General features: G+C 46.9%; 2 protein-coding genes and 1 long non-coding RNA gene across 5 annotated transcripts in view; 1 reads left to right on the forward strand and 2 right to left on the reverse strand.

Moving 5' to 3' along the window:
• Window positions 1–299: 299 nt before the first annotated feature.
• Window positions 300–13,711, forward strand: LOC308674439 (acyl-CoA dehydrogenase family member 11-like). Its single transcript, XM_081338890.1, has 14 exons — window positions 300–425; window positions 3,473–3,705; window positions 5,794–5,893; window positions 6,536–6,653; window positions 7,125–7,267; window positions 7,407–7,553; window positions 8,347–8,441; window positions 9,226–9,325; window positions 9,963–10,103; window positions 10,523–10,615; window positions 11,232–11,339; window positions 12,021–12,192; window positions 12,910–12,976; window positions 13,323–13,711. The coding sequence occupies exons 1-14, from the start codon at window positions 345–347 to the stop codon at window positions 13,447–13,449; spliced, it is 1,725 nt and encodes a 574-aa protein (XP_081195016.1). The 5' UTR covers window positions 300–344; the 3' UTR covers window positions 13,450–13,711.
• LOC308674441 lies at window positions 7,089–9,988 on the reverse strand. Of its 2 annotated transcripts, XR_014027873.1 has the most exons (3): window positions 9,876–9,988; window positions 8,941–8,975; window positions 7,089–7,247 (listed from the first exon to the last, which is right to left on the reverse strand). It is a non-coding gene; the product is annotated as an uncharacterized lncRNA (long non-coding RNA). The 2 variants fall into 2 exon arrangements; XR_014027874.1 differs by lacking the exons at window positions 8,941–8,975; window positions 9,876–9,988 and adding an exon at window positions 7,897–8,251.
• A 2,155-nt stretch (window positions 13,712–15,866) lies between the features above and the next one.
• The window catches only part of MTMR3 (myotubularin related protein 3), a 43,527-nt gene continuing 32,742 nt past the window's right edge, over window positions 15,867–26,651 (reverse strand). For both annotated transcript variants that reach the window (XM_081338888.1, XM_081338887.1), the window contains 6 exons: window positions 25,580–25,725; window positions 23,208–24,597; window positions 22,089–22,199; window positions 21,523–21,611; window positions 20,186–20,212; window positions 15,867–18,160 (listed from right to left, as the gene is read on the reverse strand). In XM_081338888.1, the coding sequence (XP_081195014.1) occupies window positions 17,989–18,160; window positions 20,186–20,212; window positions 21,523–21,611; window positions 22,089–22,199; window positions 23,208–24,597; window positions 25,580–25,725 (1,935 nt within the window). In that variant the 3' untranslated portion in view covers window positions 15,867–17,988. The remainder of the gene's footprint in view (window positions 18,161–20,185; window positions 20,213–21,522; window positions 21,612–22,088; window positions 22,200–23,207; window positions 24,598–25,579; window positions 25,726–26,651) is intronic.

A 26,651-nucleotide genomic window follows, 5' to 3' on the forward strand; every position in this document is an offset into this window, starting at 1 on the left:
GGGGTGGGGGGGGAATTGGGGGGGGGGCTTCCTGCAACAAAGAGCCCGAGGGAAAAGTGCCCGCTTGGCGTCCTCCCTTGAACCCGATCCTGAGCCGCCCGCGCAACGCCCTCGGGGGGCGCAAGAGTTGCCCAAAGCCTCGCAATCCCAACTTCTCCGCTTGCAACAGTCGGGCTTTTGCTACTACACAACCAGGACCGCCCCTCCTGCCCCCCCCCAAGGCGGGGTTGGCGAAGGCCCTGCGAGGGGCGGGAGGGGGGGGGGTTAGGATTTAAAGGGGCCTTTGCGGGAAGCGGGGAGGCTGGCGGAGCAGCTGGAGGATCCCCTCGGCCAGGCTTGCAACCATGGAGGCGCCTCGGGTCGGGAACCCCTACCTGGAAGACCCCTTGCTCCGGCCTTACCTGAGAGCCCGCCTACCTGCCCAGGTGAGTCCCGAGGGAGGCGGGCGCCAGACGGGGGAGGAGGGGGGGCTCGACGGTCGGGGCTGCGGGCGAGTAGGTGGTCTAGAAGACCTCGGAGGCCCCTCCCAGCCTGATGGTTCTAGTTCAGGGGTCTTCAAACTTGGCCCTTTTATGACTTGTGGACTTCAACTCCCAGAATTCCTCAGCCAGCTTTGCTGGCTGAGGAATTCTGGGGGTTGAAGTCCACAAGTCATAAAAGGGCCAAGTTTGAAGACCCCTGTTCTAGTTCTCTGCATCTCCGCTTGGGGAGGGGTCCCTATCTGTGCTTGCGGGGGGTTGGGGGCAAAAAGCAGGAAGAGGGGAAAAGTAAAATACTGGGGGTGGGGTGGGGGGCCCTTCTTCGTTACTGGGACCAGAACAAAAGGTGCTTTTCTCACCTTAGCAGCCAAAGGGCGGCTTGGTTTCTCAGCCTCTCTTTCCAGCAGAGCTTGCCCCTTTTTCATGGTCAAAGATTAAGAACTCCCGAGTCTTCCTTCCTCCCTTCCTGTCAGGGCCTTAAGCCATGAGAGAGGCGGTGCCTTTTTCCATGAACCTCTTGTGTAAGCGTGCCCTGCCTTCAGCCTTCAAAGGTGTGCTACATCCAATTTTCTTTTCCCCCCCCGCCAGCTGGTGTGCGGTTGAAAAATAGGACAGGACACTTTAGGCCAGGGGTGGCTCAGTGGGTTAGGACGCTGAGCTTGTCTATCAGAAGGTCAGCAGTTTGGCAGGTCGAATGACGAGTGCCGAGTAGCAGAGTGAGCGCCTGTTACTCGTCCCAGCTTCTGCCAACCTAGCAGTTCGAAAGCACGTAAAAATGCAAGTAGAGAAATAGGGACCGCTACGGTGGGAAGGTAACAGCGTTCCGTGCGCCTTTGGCGTCCAGTCATGCCGGCCACATGACCACGGAGACGTCCTCGGACAAGCGCTGGCTCTTCGGCTTTGAAACGGAGATGAGCACCGGCCCCTAGAGTCGGAAACGACTAGCACGCGTGTGCGGGGGAACCTTTACCTTTACCTTAGGCAACCTTGGCTCTTTTATGACTCGTGGACTTCAAGTTGAAGTCCACGAGTCATAAAAGAGCCAAGGTTGCCTACCCCTAGTTTAGACCATGCTGAGAAGGAAGGAAAACCAGCAGAAGAATATTAATCTGTAGGAAATGGTTGGGGACTTAATATGTTTGGGTTGCAGGGGAGGGGGGAAATAAATTGAGTTTCCATGAAAAGAGCTCCATCTCCTTTTAGAGTTGTGATGGCAGAGTTGGGGTCACCTTTTTCCTGAAGTAGTCAGGAAGAAGTTTTAAACTTCGGCGTCTCCCGTTTTTTTTTTTTTAATGCTACCGTAACTTTGAACACTCACTGATTCTCATTAAGTGAGGACTACCTTTGGAATGTACTCTGCTGTTTATGTGTAACTGCAACATCAACAAAAGAGGGGGAAATCTTTAAACAAACACCTTTGCACATATTGCTTATCTGAGGGAGATGGGCAATTAGGAAATAGGAGAATGGAACGGAATGGAACGGAATGATTACACGAGCATCCTGAACTCAGGAAACACAAATTTGGGGGGGAAAAACCCAGCAATGATCCGATTCACTCATTAAATTATGGCAATAGAGTTGCAAAATTGATACAATACCATTGCAAACAAATGATTATACAAAAACATACTTCAACTTGTAGCAAGTACAAGTTAAGCAGCTGTGGTCCTTTTAATATTGCAGTTCACACCATTAGCCGTAGTGGCTGAGGCTGTTTGGAGTTCTAACTCAGCCACACTGAAGGAAGGATGTTTTCCACCATGTTTACCTAATAATAACAATAACAGAGTTGGAAGGGACCTTGGAGGTCATCTAGTCCAACCCCCTGCCCAGGCAGGAAACCCTAGACCATTTCAGACAAACTGGTTGTCCAGTCTCTTCTTAAAAACTTCCAGTGTTGGAGCATCCACCACTTCTGGAGGCAGGTTGTTTATACATTGCAAACCAACCATTGTGAAGTCATTTATGTACAGCAAATGTCACACACTTTGTAATATTCCACCATAAGTAAATCATTCCTATCACCAGCAGCTCAAAGGTTGGCTCACTTTTTCCAAGGCCTTCGTAACTTTGAACTGTTGTTAAGCAAACAGTTAAAAGACGAGGCCTACCTGTGCATTTAAAGAATTGACACTCATTTAAAGAATCTATATTTGGGCATCTGGAGGGGAAAAAAAACAAGACAAATCGTGCGTTAGATTCCCACTCAGGCTAAAGAGCTAAACAAGCTCTGGAGGCCTCGGGAGAATTTTTCAATTCCTGTGCTCCGACAGATGGACATATTTCCAATCCTGGATTGGAGACAGCTATCAGGACACGGTGGCTCAGTGGGTTAGGATGCTGAGCTTGTCGATCAGAAGGTCGGCAGTTTGGCGGGTCGAATCCCGAGTGCCGCGTAACAGAGTGAGCGCCTGTTACGCGTCCCAGCTTCTGCCAACCTAGCAGTTCGAAAGCACGTAAAAACGCAAGTAGAAAAATAGGGACCGCTCCGGTGGGAAGGTAACAGCGTTCCGTGCGCCTTTGGCGTCCAGTCATGCCGGCCACATGACCACGGAGACGTCCTCGGACAAGCGCTGGCTCTTCGGCTTGGAAACAGAGATGAGCACTGGCCCCTAGAGTCGGAAACGACTAGCACGCGTGTGCGGGGGAACCTTTTTTACCTTTTACTTTATCAGGAAAAGGAGCCAACAAAAGCTTTTGATTCATATATCCCTTTTTCAATGCTGTATTTTCATCAATTGTTTTACCCAAAAAAGGAGGATTGGAAAACAGTGAACTGAGCTTAAAGCTGAGCTCAGATACAGTCTGAGTGTTCTTTAGGAAAGACACTGAGAGGTGACCACAAACTTAGCTTATTTGAAGAAGCGACATCGGATGAAACTACTGGCCAGATACGAAAGAAATCAGCAGCCCTTCAACAAGGTTTCCTTTCTTCCTTTCAAAATTACTACCACCTCTTTGCGTTCCGTAATTATGTGTTGACCTCGTAGGTGTTCGCCGAGGTGAACGTTGACCTGGAACGGTTTGGAGCTCGTCTGAGAGATGAAATTGCCTTCTTGGGCCGCGAGTGTGAGCTAAACCCTCCTAGTTTATTGCATTTTGATGCCTGGGGGCAGCGTGTGGACCAAGTGATCACCTGCCCAGCCTGGAAGAAGCTGAAGGACATCTCTGCTGAGGAAAGCCTTGTGGCTGAAGGTTATAAAAGGAGACATTCCTGTTGGAGGTACCGTCGTGGTTGACGGGAAGCCATGCAAAACCATGTGAACTTGTTTGGGTATCTCCTGCATATTCTCAAATCCTGGCAAGGCTTAATGTTTGGTGTTTTTTTTGCTTAATGATAAAAATTGATGAAATCCACCAATTTAACTAGTAAAAAAGAAAAAAAAAGAAAAGACATATAAAGACACGACTTTCTCATTCATTACAAGTACAATTTCAGTAACTAATAAATTATCAACCTCTCTGATATTTCAACCAGATATCTCTTCTTTCCTTATCTCTTGTCTATAAACCAGTTTTAAAAGCCTTGTCATTCAATCCCGATTAGCAAAAGTCCATTAAGAGTTACCAGAAACAAAAACATGTATCTTAATCAAATAATCCAACCTTAGAGTCCTTTCTTTTCCATTTATGGATTTTGGCCTTTAGACCCTTAAAAATCAGCAGTCCCCAGCCTTTTGAGCACTGGTTCCATGGAAAACAATATTTCAACGGCCTGGGGGGCGGGGGGGGGGGGGAGGAGAGTGGTTTCATGTCTGGATTTAACGCATGCACAGATGAAGCTTTGCTTGCTTGCATGGCCCGATTAGTAACGTACTGCAGAAAGATAGCGTTCCGTATCCCGGGTTTGGGGACCCAACTTTGAAGAGTGTCCCAGAACTTGATTTCTTTTCATTGTCTCACTCTCTTCTCAGAAGCTCCTTCACATTTTAACACATCTTCATTTATTTATTTATTTATTTTATTTTAATTCCATTTATATCCCGCCCTTCTCCGAAGACTCAGGGCGGCTTACAAGCTTAGCAGTAGCCTTCATTCTATGTATATGCCTGCTTATTAGGGCTTTCACACACACCCCCAGCGGCATTATTACAAAGTCAGCTTATTGCCCCCAACAATCTGGGTCCTCGTTTTACCTACCTCGGAAGGATGGTAGGCTGAGTCAACCTTGAGCCTGGTGGGATGCGAACCTGCACTAATTGCAGGCAGCTGGTGTTACTTAAGGAGGCATTAGCCCACTGCTCCACCAAGGCTCTTTGTAAATGTAAAATAAAAAGTTACACAAATCTAGTTTGTTATCGTAGATCCCTTTCAGTTATGAAGACGAGTCATTTTGATTTATAAATCCAGTATAACATCTTCTTTCCATCTCAATCTTGTCACCTGTCATTTTTAAGCCCGCGTAAGAATGCAGTACTGCAGCCTACTTCTTCTGCCAGCAGTTCAGCAGTTTTGATTCTCACCTGGCTCAAGGTTGACTCAGCCCTCCAATCCTTCCGAGGTTGGTAAAATGAGGACCCAGACTGTTGGTTGGAGCAAGAGGCTGACTCTGTAAAGCGCTTAGACAGATCTGAAAAGCACTATGAAGCGGTATATAAGTCTAAGGGCTATTGCTATAAGATTCAGCCTCAGTCTGTTTTGTCCAGTAAAACCTGTTCTTCGTCTATAATCTCTTTTAAATTCATTTTTTATAACAGCAGACAAAATTTTCACAGAGCGCTCCGGTCTACTACCCCAATAAACTGAACTGGTAATTGCTGTTTGGGTATTAAGAACATTCTGCAGTTTCCAGAAGTGATTAAGAGAGGCTGTATGCAAAGCCAATCTCCTTGTGAAGCTGACAAACCATGGCTTGAGTAAAGATGGCAATGCCTTGGCTCCCCGAGCACTAAGCCAATGGGAGTCTATTATGGTCTCCTGGTGGGGAGCTGCTACCTGGAATATGTGTGGGCGATCCCAGGTCCCCTCTTGGTTCAGAATTCCAGACAGGAATTCTGAGAAGCTGTTCCCTTCCTCATTTTGCTCCAGTCATGGGCTCTGCTCTCCGTGGTGTCTTCAGTTCACCACTGCTTCAGAATAGCCAAGTTGGAAGGGACCTTGGAGGTCTTCTATCCAACCCTCTGCTGGAGCAGGAGACCCCTAGACCATTTCAGACAAGTGGCTGTTTAGTCTCTTCTTAAAAGTCTTCAGTGATGGAGCACCCACAACCTCTGGGAGGCAGGTCATTCCACGGATCCATTGTTCTTGCTGTCCGGAAATTTCTCCTCGGTTCTAGGTTGCTTCTCTCCTTGATTGGTTTCTCCTTTCACAGTCGTGTACATCAGATTGCCAAGATGTATCTTTTTATGTCATCTTCTGCTTCCTATGGATGCCCTCTAGCCATGACTGATGCAGCAGCAAAAGTCATTGAGGTAAGCCTTCAATGTTGCAAAGGGGGAATTGCTGGACTAAGTGACTCTTATTTAAAACCTCCCAGTGTTCTTAGTAACCTTTGCAAAAAATATCTCTCTCCTATCCCCTATCCCTCTGTCTTCATGCTAATAAATTGGAAAGTCCATCCATTTTGTACCTGTTGAATAGTCATAGCTCTTTCTGTCAACACTATCAAAAAAATTTCCCTGAAGGATAGTTGGATTCTGCCTCCCTCCCCCCAATGTAACACTCTGAGAATCTAGCTCCGAGTCTCAGAGAGTCAAGAATTCGTCTCTGCTGAGTTCCATCAAGGCCTTGGTGATTCTCCTCCTCCTCCGAGCTTGCCTTAGGCCAGGACCGTTGAGAGCTGTGGGTGTGATACCTCTGGAGAAGCTCCCTTGCCTAACTTAGTTGCTCAGCGACGTTTGCCATGACCCCGTTTGGCAGCTGCCCTGCTGTGCCAGGATCCCTGACTCTTATGCTGCTTTCAATAGTAGATGCAAGCAGGTGCCCGATGGTGGTGACGATGGTAACCACCATGTACATTTATTCCTCTTGCTTGTGTCATCCCATCTCTTGTGGGGGTTGAAGGAGTCATTACGGAGTCTCTGCCTTTTGTCTCTCGCTTGCCACTCCAACAGTCTTTAGGTATCCCAAAACCCCTGGAAGAAGCCTATGCTCGTTTGACCTCCTGTGACCCCAAGACATTCTGGACCTCTGGCCAATGGATGACCGAACGCAAAGGCGGCTCTGACGTTGGTAAGGGGGGGGGGGTCCAACAGGGGAGACCCAATCCTTTCTTTCTAAAATATGCTGTTTAGCAAATACGACTTTATTTGGGCAGGCTTACTTGTTCAATGGTCTCTGTTTAAGGAAGTTAAATTTGTGTGTTATGCCATTTTTCCAGGCACGTTTTGTGTTTTTTTTTTGCTATTGTTTGAATTTTGTGCTTTATGCATGCTATAAATGCGGAATTAGGAAATCCGTATACTACAACTTGCACAATGGCTGTACAAGTTCTCAGTCATGTTTTATGGCAGATAAAATCAGATACCTTGCTCACACAGACGTTGCCACGCTACCCCTGATGAAACTGGAAACCTTACAAAACATCTTCGGAGGCAGATGAATTGTGCTGCAGAGCTAATTTAACCATTAATAGCTAGAATGTTAAGTAAGGATTGACACTAATGAGAAAGTATTACATTTTTATTATTATTGTTTTTGCAGGAGGCGGAACAGAAACTGTTGCACGGGAACGTCCAGATGGCTCCTACAGCCTCCACGGTTTCAAATGGTTCACATCAGCTGCCGATTCAGACATGGCGCTGACCCTGGCAAGGATCGTGGGGCCTGATGGGCAGATAAAACAGGTCAGATTCCCAGCCCAGCCCAAAGAACATGAAACAGTAGCTTGCAAGTGGTTGTGCAGTTGGTAAATGTCCGAATTCCAGCTGCATTTATTTCATTCCTCCCAGACCACGTCTCAGGCTGGCATCTTTTGTGTGGCAGGGCTCCAGAGGCCTCTCTCTCTTCTACCTGAAGACATATGAGGACGGGAGGCTGAATGGCATAAAAATAGAGAGGCTGAAGGAGAAGCTGGGCACAAGGTCGCTGCCAACCGCAGAGCTGTTGCTGGATGGAGCGCGGGCACACCTGGTAGGAACCACGGTGGAACGAGTTTCTGCTCCTCAGTTCACTGAGAGGAGCGCAGGCAGGTGGCTGACTTTGAAAGGAGAGACTCAGCAAGTTGGAAGGGATCGTTTAGTGCCGTGTTTTTTTAACTTGGCAACTTCTACATACAGTACATAGGCTTCAATTCCCAGAATTCCACAGCTAGCATACTGATTTATACCTAGCAGGTCTGACCTCTGGACGAAAAAAGCATTACGCCTTGAAGCATTCACAACAGACCATTGTTAGGGTTCTGTGTGAACACTTCTGGGGAGTGGAAGAGTTACGCAGGGGAAGATCCTCACCTCTGGTGTCTGGCACTACTTACTTCAAATGATTTCTGTTGTTTTTAAAACTTTTAGCCGAAACAAAAAGTCGAGAGTTGTGAGCAGTGGTTCAGAAAATATCAGACCTCAGAGCCCAGTAGATATAGCTCTTCAGTGCATTCAGTAGGAAATGGTGATAGAACGTGGTTTTAGTATCCTATGTTGCTCCAGAAAATTACTCCTTTGCTTGAATTGTGCGTACTCAGCTTTATGGTCCCTCTGAGCTGCAGACTTTATTTAAACTGAAAGCTTGATTTGCAGGTCCAGTCCTTTGAATAAAGCTCTCTTTCTTGCTTTGCTTCAAATTACTTGCTCTTCTCTTTCTCAGATCCTGAAAATGGTAGTTAAGAATTTTTGTTTTGTACATGTCCCAATGTTGCCCATTTAATTGTATCTAAGCTTTTAAGGGGGACCAAATGCAGTGGTTTGAAACTGTTTCTTGATGCTTTCAGATCTCTGCAGAAGGCAAGGGGATACCTTGCATTGCCAACATGTTGAACATCACTAGGGTCTATAATGCTGTGTCTGCAGTGGCAAGTATGAGAAGGTGATTTTCAACCCTGAGAAGTAGAAGCAACTAGGAAAAACTATATCTTGGCAAATTAGAAGCAATTCATTTCTTCTGTTATCTCAAGGATAGTTAGGCAAACTTAAATTGGTGTGAACAATTGGAAAATGTAGTTTGGCATCTCCTAAATTTCAAATTGCTAGAGTTGTGATGCCATCTGAAAATGTTGGCCAACTTACTGAAGACCGTAAAGGAATACTCGGGAGTATTAAGCATTTCTGGCTCTTCGAGCTCTCTGGCCCAGGCTGAGGATTAATTTATTTTAATTGGGGTTTTATTTGTACAGGGATAAATTTAATCTTTTTAAACTGGTTTTAACTTTTGTATTTTTGGTTTTTAATTCCCTGTAAACCGCCCTGAGTCCTCCGGGAAAGGGCGGTATATAAATGTAATAAAATAAAAATAAATAAATAAATTTCAACATCTTCACACACCTATCTGCAGACTTTAAGCAAAAAGAATATGCCAAGAAAAATACCCATTTTGTTGTCCAATATTGGCAGCTCCTATGGTCTGTATCAAGAGAAATGGAAGTATTTTTGCTACCTAGAGGGTGGATTGATAAAGAAACAGTAAAACGTTCTTAACATTTTTATTATATTAATGTTACATCCCTCCAGCGTATAAGGTTAGGTACTGATTCCCACGCTGTTATGACTCAGTTAAAGAATGACATTCAATTCTGGGAGATAGCAGAAATGAATTTTAAGCAGGAGAAAAGGCAACAGTTAATCCCTGTGACGGGCTTGATTTCCATCCATAGAATTGTCGACCTGGCACGGGATTATGCCACCAAAAGGGAAGCCTTTGGGAAACTCCTGAAGGACCATCCTTTGCACATGCAAACTCTGGCACGGATGGAGGTGAGCACAAACCCTCTCGGGTCCCAATGTAAAGATTCCAGTACTTTCTCCTATTTCTCTTTGAAACCAAATGCCAGTGTCAGTAAAGTAACATACGATTGGAGAATGTAAAGAGCAGAAGGAATCATATCAGATTCAGAAAGCTTAATATGCTAGGGAAGGAGAGGCAGTTGGCTGTAGTGGTGAGGGCACAAGTCTAAAAACTGGAGGGTTGTGAGTTCCAGTCCTACCTTAGGTCCAAAGCCAGCGGGGTGACCTTGGGCCGGCCCTAGGAAGAAGCAGCAGTCAAGGGCAAATCACTTCCAAAAACCTTCCCGAGAAAACTGCAGAGATTTCTCCACTGCAGGGAACTTGCCACACACATACAGGGAAAATGCCATTCCCACTCGTAAACTATGGTTCGTAGTTTGCCATGTGATTATTTATTTAGTTAGTTAGTTAGTTAGTTTTCTATACCGCCCTATTCCCGAAGGACTCAGGGTGGTTTACAGGGCAATATTTAAAAGACAATATAAAATTAAGATAAAAATAGAATTAAAAAGATTATTACTCCGGGTAGTTATGCAGGGAGGGAGGAGGAGGAGGTTGCCAGCCTCAAGGTGTCTTGCTCAGAGCAACGGCCATCCCACCTGTGCAGGTGCAAGCCCAAGGAGCGTTCCTGCTGGTGATGGAGCTCGGGAGACTGCTTGGCCTGGAAGAAACGAAGACGGCGACGGAGCAGGAGAAGCACATGCTGAGGCTGCTCACTCCTCTCGCTAAACTTTACACTGCAAAGCAGGTCAGGCTGAGTTGGGTTCCGTGGGCTGAGCGGTTTCCAAGACTGGCAAAGAGGGCATCTCTAGAGGGCCGTTCAGTCTAGGGATCGAGGAATCGTGAATCACCGCCAGCCCCTCTTCCCCTAACCGTCTTTCTTCAAAGGGGTCGGTTTTTGTCATAAGCTCCCGAGAGCGGATGCCTTTGAAGGGAATGGGCTTGTCAGAAGAGGGGCTTCCGGGATCATATTTGACTGGGCGGAAGACCACAAGCAGGCAGGCCCCTGAGCCCTCGAGCCACAGGGGCTGAGATGTCTTTAAAGATCAAATGCACAAAAGCAAAAATAGATTCTAACATTTAGGTATCTGGTGGGTTGGGTGGTTTGTCCTTCTCTCAGCCCGGCTTATTTGTCAGATGCTTAAACAAGTCAAGTTTGTGTTTCAGGCTGTTGCTGTGAATTCAGAAGGGCTGGAGTGTTTCGGAGGCCAGGGCTTTATGGAAGATACAGGCCTGCCTGTTTCGTTCCGGGATAGCCAGGTAAAAAGCACTGGACATTTTCATTTATTTTTTTTACACCTTCTCTTTATTTCTTGCAGTCTGCTGCTATTTTAGGGAGAAGAAATAGGAAGACAACTCTGCACCTTAGTTCCTTCGTTTCACTTTTGCTTCCTGACATAAGCTTTGTTAATCGCAGACTTCTGAGATCATGAAGAAAAGGGGGAAAATTAATTCAGGCCTCTGAATGCTCAGAAAGTTCTTTCTTAAGGAAATAAAAAGTCTGAAAAACAAAGAAATAAAAAGAAACTGAATATTTGCCTTTGAAGACATAGCAGTGGTATTCCACAACACTTGGGGATGTCCCAAGTGTATTTGGAAGACAGATTCACCTACAAAAGAAAATTTTAAAAAGCAACATTTCTAAGGTCATTACTGAGAACTGATTTATTTTTAAGCGATTCTAGTGAGAATAACACATTAAAGTGCAGAACATTCATTCACAGAAATGTGAAAATACCTTATTCTAGAGTGTTTATGGTGCTAGACCCAGAAAACCATGGGAACTTTGGACTGTTGTCCTCGGTCAGCCCAACTTACTCCTCCAGGTTGTCCCTCTGGCATCTGCTTCTCAAGCTCTGCCTCTCTTTCCCACCAGGTGCTACCAATCTGGGAGGGAACTACTAACATCCTGTGCCTGGATGTTCTGCGCTGCATTCTCAAGAGCCAAGGAAAAACGCTGGATGTCTTTTTCTCCACTGCCCAGGTAAGCTTTCTGCAGACACCAATAAACGAGTTTGTCACACCACCGATAAATGTTAACATTTGAGAGGCACCTAGTAGGAGCAACAGGCTCAGTCAGCCTCGTGTAAAATTAAGGCGGCATTTTTTGGCGTTGACGTGCTGCCATTGCCGCTTCGGAACTCAGTTTGCCGTAGTTTGCAGTTTATTTCATCTTGTTCTTAGTCGAGCATTTAATTATAGAGCCTTCAGTGGGGGAGTCTGAGAGAAAAAGGAGGTGCAACGTGCATTTTACAGAAGCTTTAGAAAGCCCAGGGACGTAGCGCCAACCAGGTTAACAGGCTGGATTAAATTATAAGATTGTTCATCATCGCCCATTGGTCTTTTAAGTAGCACAATCAAAATGTACTGCCACTACTGACATCAGTTGTCCCACCCAATAATTTTGAGGTATGTAACCCTCAAAAGACCAATGCAGTCCTTAGCCGGAATAAAGGTCGACTCTCTTCTCTGGTTCACAGATGCTTGCGTAACCACTTCATTCTGAGGTGCCACTAATCTTATCCTTTTTTTTTTTTGCAACAGTCTTGGGGGAATAGAGAATCCTATCTTCAGAGAAGTAGCAGTTGAGTAATTTCTTCTGCTAGCCCGAGGTAATTTGAGTTATTGTGTGCCTTTGTTCTGTGACTCGGGGGTTTCCTTGCAGGCCAAATTGGAGGCAGCTACCGGACGGTCCGAACTGCAAACGTCTATGCAAATAGTTCAGAATAATCTGCAAAAACTCAAGCAGTTTGTTTCAAGAATGGAGTCGAAGGGAGAAGCTGAGTGGCAGCTTGCAGCGAGAGACTTTGCCTATAGTCTGGCTTGGATCTATGAAGGTAATTGCTCACCGCAAAAATCATCTCCAATTGTTGAATGCTGTTCAGAAAGACTTTCAATTGATAATCCTCTAACCCAGCATTCAGGGTTTGCATGCAATGCTTAAAAAAAGAGGATTCTCTTGGTGGAGTGATGGAACAGACAGAAAAGTAACAGCCTCAAGTTCTGTAACTGTTGGCAAGCAGGCTAATTTAGAGAAAAACTGGCATGCGTTACGTGCAGCACTGAAGATGGCAGTGCTGTGCTAGTTAGAAATATAAAAACACCAAATTTAACAGTACAAAACTGAATTGATCAGGGAGGCAGGGAAACCCACCGATTTTGAGCTTGGATTAAACTTAACATCAATAAAATTAGCCTTGTCTGGGATCTGGGATCTGGGATCTGGGATCTGAAGTGGTGCCCTGTTCTTGTGCATTTATTTAACCTGTTGGGGATTCTTTTCTAATTCCACAGCTCATGCTGTGAACTGTTCTCCTAAAATCAAGTTTGGCAGTGGCTAAAAAAACAAGCAGGAATCTTTTCTTTAGGAGAAAAGGGTTCCCAGAATGCTGCTAATGAGGATTAATAGGATGACTTCCAATTTGTTGCCCACAATAAAGAGTTCTCCAAGGGGTCAAGTGCTGAGATGATTTCGGGTTACAGGGCAGATCTCATTAGATCTCATTAGGAAGCCAATCAGAAATGTTAACGGACTGTGCATTTATTTCTCGCAGGAGTCCTTCTGCTGGAGCACGCCGCCAGGGATGGTACATCGGCCACAAATATCTATACTGCTCAGAGGTATCCATTAAATCTAATACCAAAGCAAAGACCGAGAGGTTGGGGGCCGCTGGGGTACCCCATAATTGGTTTACAGCAGCTCAAAATGGTCAGCTTTGTTTATCCAGTTTTCTGATATATATCAGAAGCGCAATAATTTTTTTTAAAAGAACAAAATGCACTATTATTCGCTGTCCAGTTGTTGTCTCCATTTGGTTACTATAGTTCACATTCTTGTACCAATTTAAAGAGTTTCAAAAATGAAATGGGGGAAAAAAACTGAGCCATGTGGAGGTAGACGGGGTCCGAGACTGGGAAATCCACTTTAATTTGGAAGACAGAAGGCTTTTTCTCCTACTTTCCGCAGGTGGTGTCAGCAGGACGTTTGCCTGGTGGACAGAGAAGGGAAGGCTGGTTCCTACAGTCCTAGAGCAGTTTCTCTGGATCAATCTTTGGTTTATGATGGGTATTCTTCTCGGAGAGGAAAACTGTAGCAAAGCAGTGAAAGAAGCCATTTGGTGAAGGAGACGACCTGGATGAGAAGTGTGTACATGTGTGCCTTGACTTAGCGTGAGAATCAAGGTTACTGAGCCCAGAGCTGACAAAGAATTGGTGGGCTCAAGAGGAAACCCACGCTTCAAGCTAATTGGGGAATGTGATTTATGACTGTTAATTGGAGGAGGGAATTGTCCTTTGCTACTATGTGCCCAGGGGAGGGGAATTCATTTTTTGGCTTCGATTATGTAAGTGCCGATATTATGCTACTCAAATAAAAGATCCTTTAAGGTAAACCATGCCTCAAAGTTCTTTTGAAGAGTTCCATCTGTCGGAACCATGACATTAACGATGTTCCACTTTTTTTTCACGAAGATCCACTGTTGATTTCCTTTTCAGAGGTGAGTTCCTGCATTCCTTTTATCTAGACATCAACCAGGAAAACTGGTTGATATTTCCCATGGTGAGCTGTTGCCGATGAAGCCAAGTTCCAAATTAACTGGAATTACTTGCAGACATAGATAGCGGGGGATGAAAGTTCTGCTTGCAGGGACTTGCTTTTAAAATTTTTACTGAGCTGATGGGAAATGGATGCCTCTGCTTAGCGACGGCTAGTACAGCTTTCAACTTAGAAGGGGATGCATCCAAAGTATCAATGGATAGCTGTCGTAACGGTTGAGTTACCGACACAAAGTATAAGAGCAAAAATGAGAGGAACAGCTGCCCAAAAATACCTGACTGGCTAGTGTTGAGCACAGGATGCAGAACAGCTTCGCTTTTCCAATGTTTTTATAAGGAAAACAAAATAAGTACCAAGGACAATTTTTCCCAAAAGAATATTGCTCTAAAACAATATCGTTGGGGTTTTAATATGGTTTTTAATTTTTTAATTATTGTTTTAAATTGGGCATTATATTTATTTGTTTTTTAACTTTTGTATTCTGTTTTTATATTTATTGCCCTGTACACCGCCCTGAGTCCTTCGGGAGAAGGGCGGTATAAAAATATAATAAATAAAACAGCTAAAAGCAACCAATGCAAAATTGCTAGGCTAAATTACGAATTGGGTCACACACGTTGTATGCCAGCATGAAGCACAACTTTTCTTGCGAATGCTTAGTCTTTCATTATACCCCCTTTCTCATGTGCAAGCCCTCGGTTGCCATCTACTCATCCGGGAGCTAGCTGGCGTGTTGGTTCTCGCAGCAGTGACAGTGGGCAGCACACAAAGTTTAAAACCGTCCTAACAAGAGATGCCCCAGTTACACAATACCCCCACGCCCCCCAAACAAAAGCCACATCCCCGGCAGAACTCCTCCAATTGCCTGGCTCCAGCAGCAGTTCCACTTCAATGGCTTACCGTCATCGTCTTTCAGCCAGGTAAGAGTTCCTGGTAATTGGAAATGCAGGAAAACTGGAAATGTTGATTGCATTCCTCTTTGTGGAATTCCAAATGACTGCAGGGTTTCGGCATGCAAATCTTTGCCAGACCCGCACATTCATAAGAAGTCTCACCCAAGTGTGCACGCGGAACCAGCTGAGTAGAGGAGGAAGCCAAGGAAGGTTTTAAACAATATGAGGACTTGCCAGATAGAACAAATGAAAAAAGGGGGGGAAAAGTGCCAGAAAGAGTTCTTGGTATTTATTAATATGAATTGTATCGCTTGAGAAACCCAACTATGGAAAGTATGGTTAGCACAATTGACTGGGAACACTGTCAAAGTGAGGCTGTGGTGTCATTATACAGGACATACCATTGTCTCTTCACAAATGAGGATTGTAGTGTTTTTGGCTTTGTCACAGTGCCTTTTCAAACCACATCCATCCAGCATTCTCAGGAAACTGACTCAAATCCTCCCCAGCCTTCAGTCGCAAAGAAGGGAGACCAAATTTTTAAATTCCGCAAACTTTGCAAGGAAGAACACTAATAGGGACCATTAACAGATAACTGAATCCCACTAAAGATTTACTAACTTGTTCCGGAACTGGAAATGCAGTGGACTCTGATCTAGGTTTCAAGCAATATAAGGAATATTTCCTTACAGCTATCTGGTTAGCTTTAAAATGTGATGGCCTTGAAATTAAGGGAAGTTTGAGCAAGAGTGAAACCTCCAGACCTGACCCATTTCAGCAGGAAGAAATAACAAGCGCAAGCTTGGGGCAGATAAAAATTAGGAAGTAGCTCAACAATTGTTCCTGTGTGCAAACTCTAAAGTTTATTTCACTTTCATTTATCTATGGAATCATTCTAGAGTACTTAAGACTACATCCGACGAAAAACGAAAAAGTAGCTTTGCTCCTCTTTAGAAGTTCTATGCGCGTGCACGCACACACTTTCACACAGAGCCGGGTTTCCAGCTTCACATCCAATGGGAGGAAGTTTGAATAAAAAAAGTGCTCCATTGATTCAAAAGACTAAGAGCTGCAAGCGTTTATTCACACTGTACATCACAGACCCCCCCCCAAACCCGTATTGGAACCACTTGGCACCTGTTGCTAACCACTGACCTTCTTTCCGCCCTCTGTTTGTACCATAAAAATCACACTGGCTCAGCGCGTCCCGCAATACCGTCCCCCTTTATTATTCTTTCATTGTTTGTTTGTTTTAAAATGTCTCGCTGCATACCAGTTGCATCGGAAAAGCATTAGCCAGCGTTCAGTATGTCACTTCAACAACCTGTTTCCACATTCCCAACCTGGAACTGTACACCTCTGCCGATTTTCCCAAGAGCGTTCCATTCCTTATGAGAAGGAAAAAAAAACGCTAAAATTTTGTACTGGTTCGCCCAGGTGGAAGAAGACAAGGAGTGCCAAGACATTACACCCCGTCTGCGTTAAGGAGGCAGCGCCCTCGGGCTTCGCAATTCCAGGAATTTGGATCCTTATTTTTCAATATTCTCCCCTGTATTAATTTTCTTCCTTTACAACATTCGTGTCTTTCGCTTTTATGTTTTCACCTTGGCAACAGGTTGACTATAAGCCAGTCTAGTTTATTACAGCACAAACGCTTAGGATAGCTTAGCTGTTGTGTTTCTTGTTCCTTTGATTACGTAGCTTGCTCTCTATTCGTGCCAGGATTGCGAGCTTGTGGCAGTTCTGAGTGTGTGGGGACCTCCCACCCCGCTACTCAAGGACAGCGTGTCGATCTGTATCGTGTGAAAACTAACGTTGCAGAGGTGGTGTATGGAAGGTGTTTGAAGTGTGGTGACGCAGAAAGGAAGGAATTGCATGTACCGATCTAAGCAGATGAGGACAAAAAAAAGAAGATAATTGATTCTGGGTGGATTCAGGCAACTTATCACAGATTATAAACGCTCTGCTATAATTCTTCCTCCCATTCCAAAACCATAAACCGAGCGTATTTTATTGAGAGTGGGGGGGGGGGGGAAGATACAAAACTTAGAAAAAAAAATAGGAGGACTCTATCGAAAGCTAATTTAACTAATTTAGCAGGAGGAAAACAGTTCTGGCCAAGTCCTCTCTTTTCCCAACGCCTCGTTTTGGAGGCACCAGCAAACCCACCTTTTCTAACCGGCTCTAGAGCAAAGTAAAACCATCCCAACTCTTAGCTTTACGGGGTTTGTTTTCTGAATAGGACACCTCAGTGCTACGCGGCCGCCTGACCTCGCACGTAGCCTACTACCGAGCGCAGTGAAGCGGCTCTGCTTTCTGTGTAAACTAGGTTTAAAATGGGGGGGAGGAGGGGGGCCAAGGAGAGGCCTTTTAAAAAGCTATCTTCGAGCCTAGGCACCGATTCCTTTACAAAATAAAAACAAAAGCGGATGTACAGAATTTTACATGGGGGGAAGGTGTGTGTGTGTGTGTGTGTGTGTGTGTGTGTGTGTGTGTCGGTTTGAAGCCACCCCTTCCCATCTGGCCTCCCTCAAAGCAAGCGGGCATCTTCTTAGCCAGGCGACCCGGGCTCCTCTGCCCTCGGCCACAGAGGGGTGCCCAGTGTGGAGATCGGCAACCCACTCCTCGCGCTCCGGCAACGGGAACAATCCAGCCCGCCCTTGAGGGCCGAGAGGGGGAAAGAGTCCTTTGGAGAAGGCCGTTTCCGTTTTTCTTCTAGCAGCAGCAACAACTCTCCAAACAGCAAGGGGCTGCTGGCAAGTCAGGGGAGTGACTGAAAGCTCTAGTCCTAATGCTACAGGTAGTCACAATCTCTCTGGCAATTCGCCTTCCTCTCTCCTCGCTCAGGGAGGACGGCCGGCCTGCGGTGGTGCAATTCGACGGCAGGGCGGGGCGACTCCCCGCTAGAACCCCTTTCGCCGTCTTCCTGCAAAATCCACACTAAATTTACATGGGAAGGATGGAAAGGGAAGGAGCAGTTAACGGTGGGGGGGGGGGGGAGGACTGCTCCGCCAGGACCTATCTACCCATCATCCTCTCCCCTCTGAGCAGTAACCTGTACTTCCAAGCTCGAAGTGCCTAGCTCCTCCGATCCTACCAGCTTCAGTCCACCGGGAATTGGGGTGTCTTCCTCAAGGGACAAAGACAGCTTTGTCTCCTCCCAGCTTTTCTTCCAGGCCGGAGCCTCAGTTTGAGGTGGCAGCAATGGGTTTGTCCAGTTCGAGGTCAAGGCTGGAGCTACTGGGGTGCAAGCTGCTGTAGCAGGTTTTGCAGACCCGGCTGGGTTCGAAGAGCTGTTGGCTGGGGACCGGCGCCTTCTGGTTACAGCAGCTGGAGCAAAAGACATTGCCACAATTCCTTCGGTCAGAAAATGGGAAGAAAAAAAACACGAGCGTGAGTTTGCAAGGCAGAAACGCCAACTCCGAAACAAGAGCGAGCAGCATGGTTTCATCAGGCAGACAGGAGCCCTCCTTGACAAGGGAACAACCCCAGGAGCAGAGGTCGGAGTTCCTTCCCCCCTTCAGGGATGGGCCTGCTCCTGCAATGGGTCAGGAGCAGAAGGGGTGAACAAAAAAAGCCTATTGCATAAATCCCCTTTTGAGTCATCCAAATGTCTGGGCTGGTTGCAATGGGACTCAGACGATTGCCCAACAAAAACGCCTACCGATCCCAGTGACGGCAAGCAAGGCACGTTGCCCGAGAGGTTGTCAGGACTCGGAGGGAGTCAACTGTAGCCCCACCGAGGCTTCAGCAGCCAGAAAATGTGAAATCTGCCAGGGCCATGCAAAGTTGCACAGCAAGCCGCAAGGGAAAAACAAGACGCGGTCCCACGCGTTGTGAGCGATGCAGCAGCTGACGGACTGGCCAGTGGTCAATCGGCAGGGGCCTTCGAGCACCTGCACCTGGCCTGGGTCACCAGAAGCAATGAAAGGGCAACTTTGGGATGCTAGAGAAAAGGATGTAACAGAACCAGTCTCCCCCACCTCCCTTCGATTGAAGCTTCAATACTTGGCTGTGGTTTTGTTTATGTGATCTGTGATCTAACCGCAAGCACCAGGGAAGCCTTTTAACAAACCAAACCCAACCCTGACACCCGTTGTAGCAGCCTTCAAACATCAAGCTGAAATCTTTCTATTGGGAAAGTCAAACCAGGCTGGGGTAAGCGATTCCAAAGCTTTTCTTATGGACTCAAAACAGGCCCTGGGATTAGAAAGAAAAGCAAAAAAAAAAAACAACCAAAAAACACCAGAAAACAAAAAACAAGAACAGCAGGAGTGGAACTTTAGTAAAAGGGAAAGAAAATCAGGATCCTAAGCAAAAGCCGTCCTACAACAACTCTTTTGTTAAAGCAGCATCGCAGATCAGGTATCACGGCAGAATCTCCTGCTGTGGGACGAGAGCCTATTTCGGAGATGTCCTGAGAAACAGGGGCCGTTTATGAAATTCTACCTGGGTATGTCTCAAAATTAAAGGACGCGGTGACTCAGTGGGTTAGGACGCTGAGCTTGTCGATCAGAAGGTCGGCAGTTTGGCGGGTCGAAACCCGAGTGCCGCGTAACAGAGTGAGCGCCTGTTACTCATCCCAGCTTCTGCCAACCTAGCAGTTCGAAAGCACGTAAAAAATGCAGGTAGAAAAATAGGGACCACTACGGTGGGAAGGTAACAGCGTTCCGTGCGCCTTTGGCGTCTAGTCATGCCGGCCACATGACCACAGAGACGTCCTCGGACAAGCGCTGGCTCTTTGGCTTTGAAACGGGGATGAGCACCGGCCCCTAGAGTTGGAAACGACTAGTACGCACGTGCGGGGGAACCTTTACCTTTACTTATGTCTCAAAAAAATCACATTGCCCTCAGAGGACCCGGGCCCACCAACTTGCTCCTTTTGACAAAATCCTAAAGTTGACTGTTGGGACTGATAGAAGAGACGGAGTCCCTGGTAATCCACGTGACTAGCAAAAGGTGAAGCTATGGACAACGCTGCTTTGTCTTCCAAGCGTTAGTTTTTAACCTACACTTTATCCCTTGCTGTTAAAGCTTTTATTGGCTTTTAGATTTAGATTTGGGGTGCGTGTGCGTGTGTGTGTGATTGTCCCAAGAACTGTGAGCTACCATCAGTCGTCGCCCATGATACCAAGAAGACCAAGTCCGAAATAATCTGCTGATGGAGCAGTGTACACGAACCAGTTGCTGTTGCAAGGGAAACGTTTTGCAGCAAGAGCTTGGCAGTGTTCAGCGTTAAAACAAAAAGCCGGGGATTTGGCTGTTTGCGCTTTATGACTTCTGGGAAAAGGAAGTGCGGGGGGGGGGGAAGGGCAACTGTTAGTGGGGAGAGGTGATCGGAGAAATGCAGACAAGACAAGAGAGGCTGATGCAAATGCTCACCAAGTCTGATCAACACATTCGGGGTCCCTGCAGGAAGGGGAGAAAAGACTCAGAGCAGACACTAAATCAGAGAAGTTCAAAAAAGTACCACTGAGGTCTTTGGTGTTTTGACCTAGAGTGGGGGAATGTGCGGCTCGCCCTATGTTGCAAGCTGCAGGTCCCGGCAACCTCAGTCGGCATCGCCAACAATGAGGGCTTTAAATGTTTGAAAGGCTTCGGCTTCGCAACTTGCCCGAGAGTGGCATTATATGGTCTTTAAAAAAAAAATCGATCACTTCTCCGTGCTTGTGTTATAAGGAAAGACTCTCCGCTGCGAGCTGTGGGGAACACATTCAGGTCAAAGACTCTTACACATCTGCGTTGTCCATCCACCGAGGCTGCCGGCTGTACCTCTGCGTGACTGAGCTCGCCTCTTTCCAGTTAAGAGGCGTGGCAAGGACTCATGCAGAAACACAAGGGGTCCCAGTGAGAAGAGTTTATCTTGTAACTAGGATTTGTTCTTTAACTAGCCTGTGGAATCCAGAGTCTAAGAAGACTTCGTGAGCTTTTGAAATCAGGATGTACGGCAAATTCTCGTTAACAGATCCACCAAGGAGTCCAGAGCCCTGGACACTAGGAACAGTTGCTAAGGCCACTAGAGTAAACGTTGGCCAAAACTATTGAGACAAACCAACCCAACTGCTCAGGATGCAATACAGAAATCCAGAGAGACAGACTACGAAGGTCTGTCCAATTAACAGCTCAGTAAAAAAATAATAATAAGGAAACGTAAGGGCTTCCTCCCAACCGATGCCTTTCGACTTAAAAAAAATAAATAAATACAAATCCCGCCAGATTCATCAACTAGAGATCCAGGAAGGCTTTAGCTCCACCTTTCCTTCAATCACGAGCCAAAAGAGCTGCTTCAGGCGTGCTACTTCCAGCCCCGGGCCCGCCTTTGCAACGTGGAGACCAAACACAGATCTCTGTTATTGCAGGGAGCTGAACCTATTTCCAATATATAGGCCCTCTGAGCATTTGAAAGGGTGGCTCTATCGACGGAAAAGGGTGACGCTTTTCTTCAGAAGCCAGAAAGGCAGGAAAACAGATTAGATGAGGGAAGTGACAAAGAGCTAAATCATTTATTTTCCTATCAGGAGAGCCACTGCTGCTGGGGATGGTGGAAGCGCGGGAAAGGAACATCTGTCTGTGGCCCTACGTGCTGAACAGCTGGACGACTGGCTAGGGAGCTGCTCCAACGGGGAAGGAGCTCGGCCAGGGGTGGAAAGGCTTAGTGGGCACTGCAAAGGGCTGTCTTGGTGACAACAAGGCCAGCACAGCGTTGGGAGGCACAATACCTGCAGTGATGTTTTCTGCTGACCAGCCAGAAGACACTGTCACAGCCGTAACAGTGCGCAGCCAGGTGATCGGGGAGCCACCGTGTCACCTACAAAGACAAATGTAACCCCGACAGGTAAGCATCAAAGCAACGAGAAAACAGCGGGAAAAACGAACTTGATTCGAGAAGCTGCAGCTTTGGGGAGAGAGGAGAGAAGAGGGTGAGGAGGAGGAGGAGAAGAAAACATTGGAAGAGAAATCCCAAACCCGGCTGACTCGGCCACCGAGAAAGCCCATCAGACGCTCGCTTGCTTCCCTCTGCGCACTTCCGCAGGCAAGGGCGCAAAATCCCAAAATGGCTTTCCTCCCTTCCCAAAGACACAGAGTGGGCAAGCAGCGGGAGCGTGGCACGGGCACGGAGACACAAAAAGTTTCTGAGACAGCTGCAGAGTCGAGGAGGAAAGCTGATCGAGAGCAGCGTTAGGACCAGAAGGCGGGATCACAGAGCGGCGTGGTTAGTATGTCGTGTGCCGAGTAGGCAAGGGGGGTGGGGGTTAGGCCGCCGGAGATGGATGGAGGCCTGTACCTCTGTGTCCTGTTTATCCACCTGCTCCCAGCTGGCCTCAGAGAAAATCTCTGTACTGCAGCGAGACAAGCAGTTGTGATCCGGGTTGCTTTCTGAGTCGGGCACTGAAGTCTGTTGGCAAACAAACACAGCTGAGCGTAACCTACTCCGAGTCCACGGAAGGGGTTAGCAGCTGAGGACGGGGCATCTTCTACCTCTGCGGTGGGGAGCAATCAGATCAGAGGGTGGGAAAAGCCAGGAGGGAAAGCTGATCCTATCAGCCTGGCTTACTCTGGAAGAGTCTCCCTCAGAAGACTGAGACTGTCTGTCTAGGGAAGATTATCCGTCCGTCCGGCCCATCTCTCTCTCTCATCTGTTATACCTATTTCCCAATCTCTTATGTTTTTATCTCTCTGTCCCTCAATCATCTATTCATCTATCTACTGTATCCATCTATCCGTTCCTCTCTCCCTCCCTACCTCTATATCTATCTATCTATCTATCTATCTATCTATCTATCTATCTATCGCTCTATCTCTATCTCTCTATCTATATCCCTCTGTCTATCTATGTATCACTATCTCTCTCTCTCTCTCTCTCTCTCTCTCTCTCTCTCTCTCTCTCTCTCTCTCTCTCCAGTTAAAACAGTGAGTTAAACAGTTAACTCAATCTTAACTGTTTCGTATTATCTTTTTTTAAAACCTTGTCATCATTTTGTAAACCGCTCGGCGTTGCTCCAACAGCAAGAGCGGCAGCATACAAATTTCATTTTAATTAATTGGGATCCCACCTCCACCCCCATTTTGGTTCTTTTTCATTCGCTTTGGGGTTAATTTGAACGTTTGAACTTTAACGCCCGCAAAGTTTTTTTTTTTAAAAATAAAAAATAAAAAATCTCTTAACTGTTTTGCATTATGATGATTATTTATGGCATGGTAAACCACCCAGTTTGCTTGACAGCGAGATGGGCGGCATGTAAATGTAATACCTAAGCGAAATCAATCCAAGATAAGCCGCCGATGGGCTGCGTGGGTCCAGTGCAGCCTCTGGGTTGGGGGCTGTTCCCTGTCCTGCCTTTGTGCCCTGGGCGGTGCGGCTGGCACGAGGGGAGCCACGCTGAGTAGAAACGGCCGTACTTACCACTTCGTCCCCGTACTCCCCGTTGAAGCGCAGCGAGCTGTTCAGATACTGGCTTTCCAACCTGCTCCTCAGCTCCTGCACCTGCTTCTTCAGGCTCTCCACCTCCTGCTGGTGCCCGCTTTCAATCTGGCGGAGGCGTTGCTGAATGACGTCGGTGTAGATCGGCATCCCGTCGTCGTCCAGGTGATTCCGGGCAGGCTGGTCCGGGCTGCCCGCCGCCTGCTGCCGGCCCGGGATGGCGTGAACCCACTTGTGGAGGCTCCTCAGATGCAGCGGGGTGGAGCTGCGGCTGGCAGCGGAGAGCTGCCGGCTGAGGGGAACTTTCGCCCTGATTTCCTCCCCGTTCACGCAGTGCCCGTTGGGCGCGGCATGTTTCTGGGGAGCGGCAAAGCCCGCCAGGCTCTCGGCCACCTTGTTCTCGCCGGCGAGGTCTCCATTGCAGACCACCTCTTTGAAGTCAGTTAAAGGCAAGGCACATGGGGAAGGGTTGCTGCTCTGCGGAGTCCTATTTAGAGCGGCGGCCAACTTGTGAGCGTCCAGCGAGCCCTCGCTCTCCTCCGTCTGGGAAAGTTCACCAAGGCTGCTGGCCGTGGGAGGATGCCAACGGGGAGAGCCGGGCGCTGCGCTTTCCGCCCTGGCTCCCGTTTCTGTTAAGGTCTCGGTTGAGCTCTCCATATTTGGCGGGGCTGCCTCAAGTCCTACAGGCCACGGTGGGGTGGGATGGGCAAGGCTGGGGGCATTTTCAGCTTCTGCAAAACCTCTATTAACACCCTCCTCCTCCTCCTCCTCCTCCCTTGAAACTTGCCCATTTCCAGGATTGTCCCAAAAGCCAAGCGGTAGCTCTCCCCCCTGAGTTGGCTTCTGGACCGTGCAAGGGAGAGCTGGGTGACCCTCCTCTTGGCCTTGAAGCTCAGAAGCACCCTGTGATACCACCTGTTGATTAGAAACTGGATTGTCTAACAAGGTTTCTCCATCCGGCTCGGATTTGTCACCAATGCTGTTAGGCACAGAACCAGCCGGGGATTCAGTCCTGGGTTCCTTGTCTGGCGCCAGGTCCCCTTCTCCATCTTTCCCTGCCCTTTCTTGGCCAAGCCTCACGTTCTCCTCAGGGCTCCCGTCTTCTTTGGTGGCTTCTTGCAAGATGTTTTCCATCTGCCCCTCGGCCACGGCCACCGAAAGCTCTGCCCCCATCAGAGTCCTGCCCGCTTTGCCCAAACTTTCGCCCTCAAACAGGTCGTCTCCCGGATTCCCCAGGTTGCTGAGCTCCAGGGACCGGCGATGCTCCTGCCACTTCTCGTTGAGGCTGGGGTCGCTGCTCCGCCGGTTAGCGGTGGGAAGGCTGCTGTCGCAGGCCGTGGTCAGATTGTCGAAGGACCTGGTCTTCGGGAGCCTGCAGAAGAACAGCGAGAGGAATCAAATGTAAGCTTGAAACTTTCTCCTGAAGCTCTTACAGAAGACGCTGGAAACCGTTGGTGGACTTCCTACGCCCTCAAGAGAACAGCGGGGGCTTAGTTAAGCTTAACCTATTTTAACCGCTTCACTGTTTCACGTTATTATGATGACGCGATAAGCCACCCGAAGTCGCTCTGCAGCGAGATGGGCGGCATGTACTGTACATTTAATAAATGAGTGAAATGAATTTTTTTCCAGCACCCAGCTGGGGCGGATACTACACGTTAAACATTCAATATGTTTGATCGCTTTTTCCTCTCGTAACTTACCTTATGTCCGGCCAGAACTCGAAAAGAACATTTAACGTAGCACAGTACTTAAAACAAAATGATCCGGTTGAGATCTGTCATATGTGGGACTGATTGGGCTAGATTGCAAGGGCGACTCCGAAATATAATGTTATCATATTCTATCTGTATCTTAAATTATTGTACATTATTACAATTTCATTTTAGATTGTATTTTATTGCTATTTCATCTTAAATTGTATATTTTATTCTAATTCCATTTTAAATTGTATTTTATCAAACTCCATTTTAAATTGCCTTTATCCAATTTTAGTAACAATTTGTTGCTGGAACTTTGCACTTTGATATGGCCCAAGGGCTAATCAATAAAGACTTATTACTTTTTCCTCTCTCTTTTTTTTTGTACGCTATTTTTGGTGGTGGTGTTAGGGTTGAATGCGTGCTTTCGTTTTTGTTTCGTTTCGTTGATTGCTTTTCTGGTTTGTATTTTGCTTTATTTACGACAAAACAATCAATCTGTTTAACTTTCCAGGGGTTTACATTCCACGGTTGCAACAGCAGCAGCAATAGAGGAGGGTGCAGTAAACGTTTCAACACTTTATACCCCTGCTGTTGGTCCAATGTACGGACGGTGAAAAAGAGGACAGCGGATCACCTGGAATCTGGGCCCACCTGCTCAGAGGCTGATCCTCAGGGTTCGAGCCAGCGACTGGATAAGGGGCACAGGTGTCATCCACAGGGGTGGAAGGGGAGGAGCAAGGCAGATACACGGCACTCCACAGCATTAAGTTGCGCACGTGACACACAGGATACAGCACCTAAGGAAGACGAACACAGACTGAGATTTTGACACCGACCCCTGCCGGTTGATATCAGTAGGCCAGATAATAAATAGTTTATTACTGGTGTGTCGTTTTCAATTTTCCCCTCTGTGCCACTCTCAGCTGTTGGGAGTAGAGACGGACAGAGGTTAGCCATTAAAAAATAAATTAAAAAATCTGCCTTCCTCTAATCAGGTACAACTGTAAAGTGATACCCCCCACCTGCTCCAAAGAGGGTAGAAATATTTATTTATTTGTTTATTTATTGAATTTATATACCGCCCTATTCCCGAAGGACTCAGGGCGTTTCACAGGGCAAGTTAAAAACCAATACAAAAAGAGAGAATAAAATAGAATTAAATTAATACAAGCCCACAAAATTAAGATAACATTAAAATTGAAATTTAATTTAATTTAAAATCCAATAATAATAATAATAATAATAATAATAATAATAATAATAATAATAATAATAATAATAATAATAAAGCGCCAATGCAGAAAAACAAATTAGGTAAGGCTGCAGGAGGCTCGAGAAGAAACCACCAACTAATTTTGTGGCTTCCGGGATAACCTCAGTCTGTGTGATGGAATCTGCAGCTGGAGAAGGAGGAGGAAAGTGGGTGGGGGAAGAGCCATCCTGGCAGGAGCACCGTGGGGCAGTGGCGTAGCGTGGGGGGTGCAGGGGGGCCGGCCGCACCGGGCGCAACATCGAGGGGGCGCATTAGATGCATTTTACTTTAATTACATCAGTATTTTCATAACAAACAATACATGTGCTTAGGGGGTAAGGGTTTCTTTAACTAATCTAGTGGAAGAGACTCGAGTGCTAAAATCCACGGGTTAGGGGGCGCAAATTACTTGCCTTGCCCCGGGTGCTGACAACCCACGCTACGCCACTGCCGTGGGGGTTTCCCGGACAG

This window comes from Vipera berus (assembly GCF_964194415.1).
Source record: "Vipera berus genome assembly, chromosome: 14".
Taxonomy (NCBI): domain Eukaryota; kingdom Metazoa; phylum Chordata; class Lepidosauria; order Squamata; family Viperidae; genus Vipera; species Vipera berus.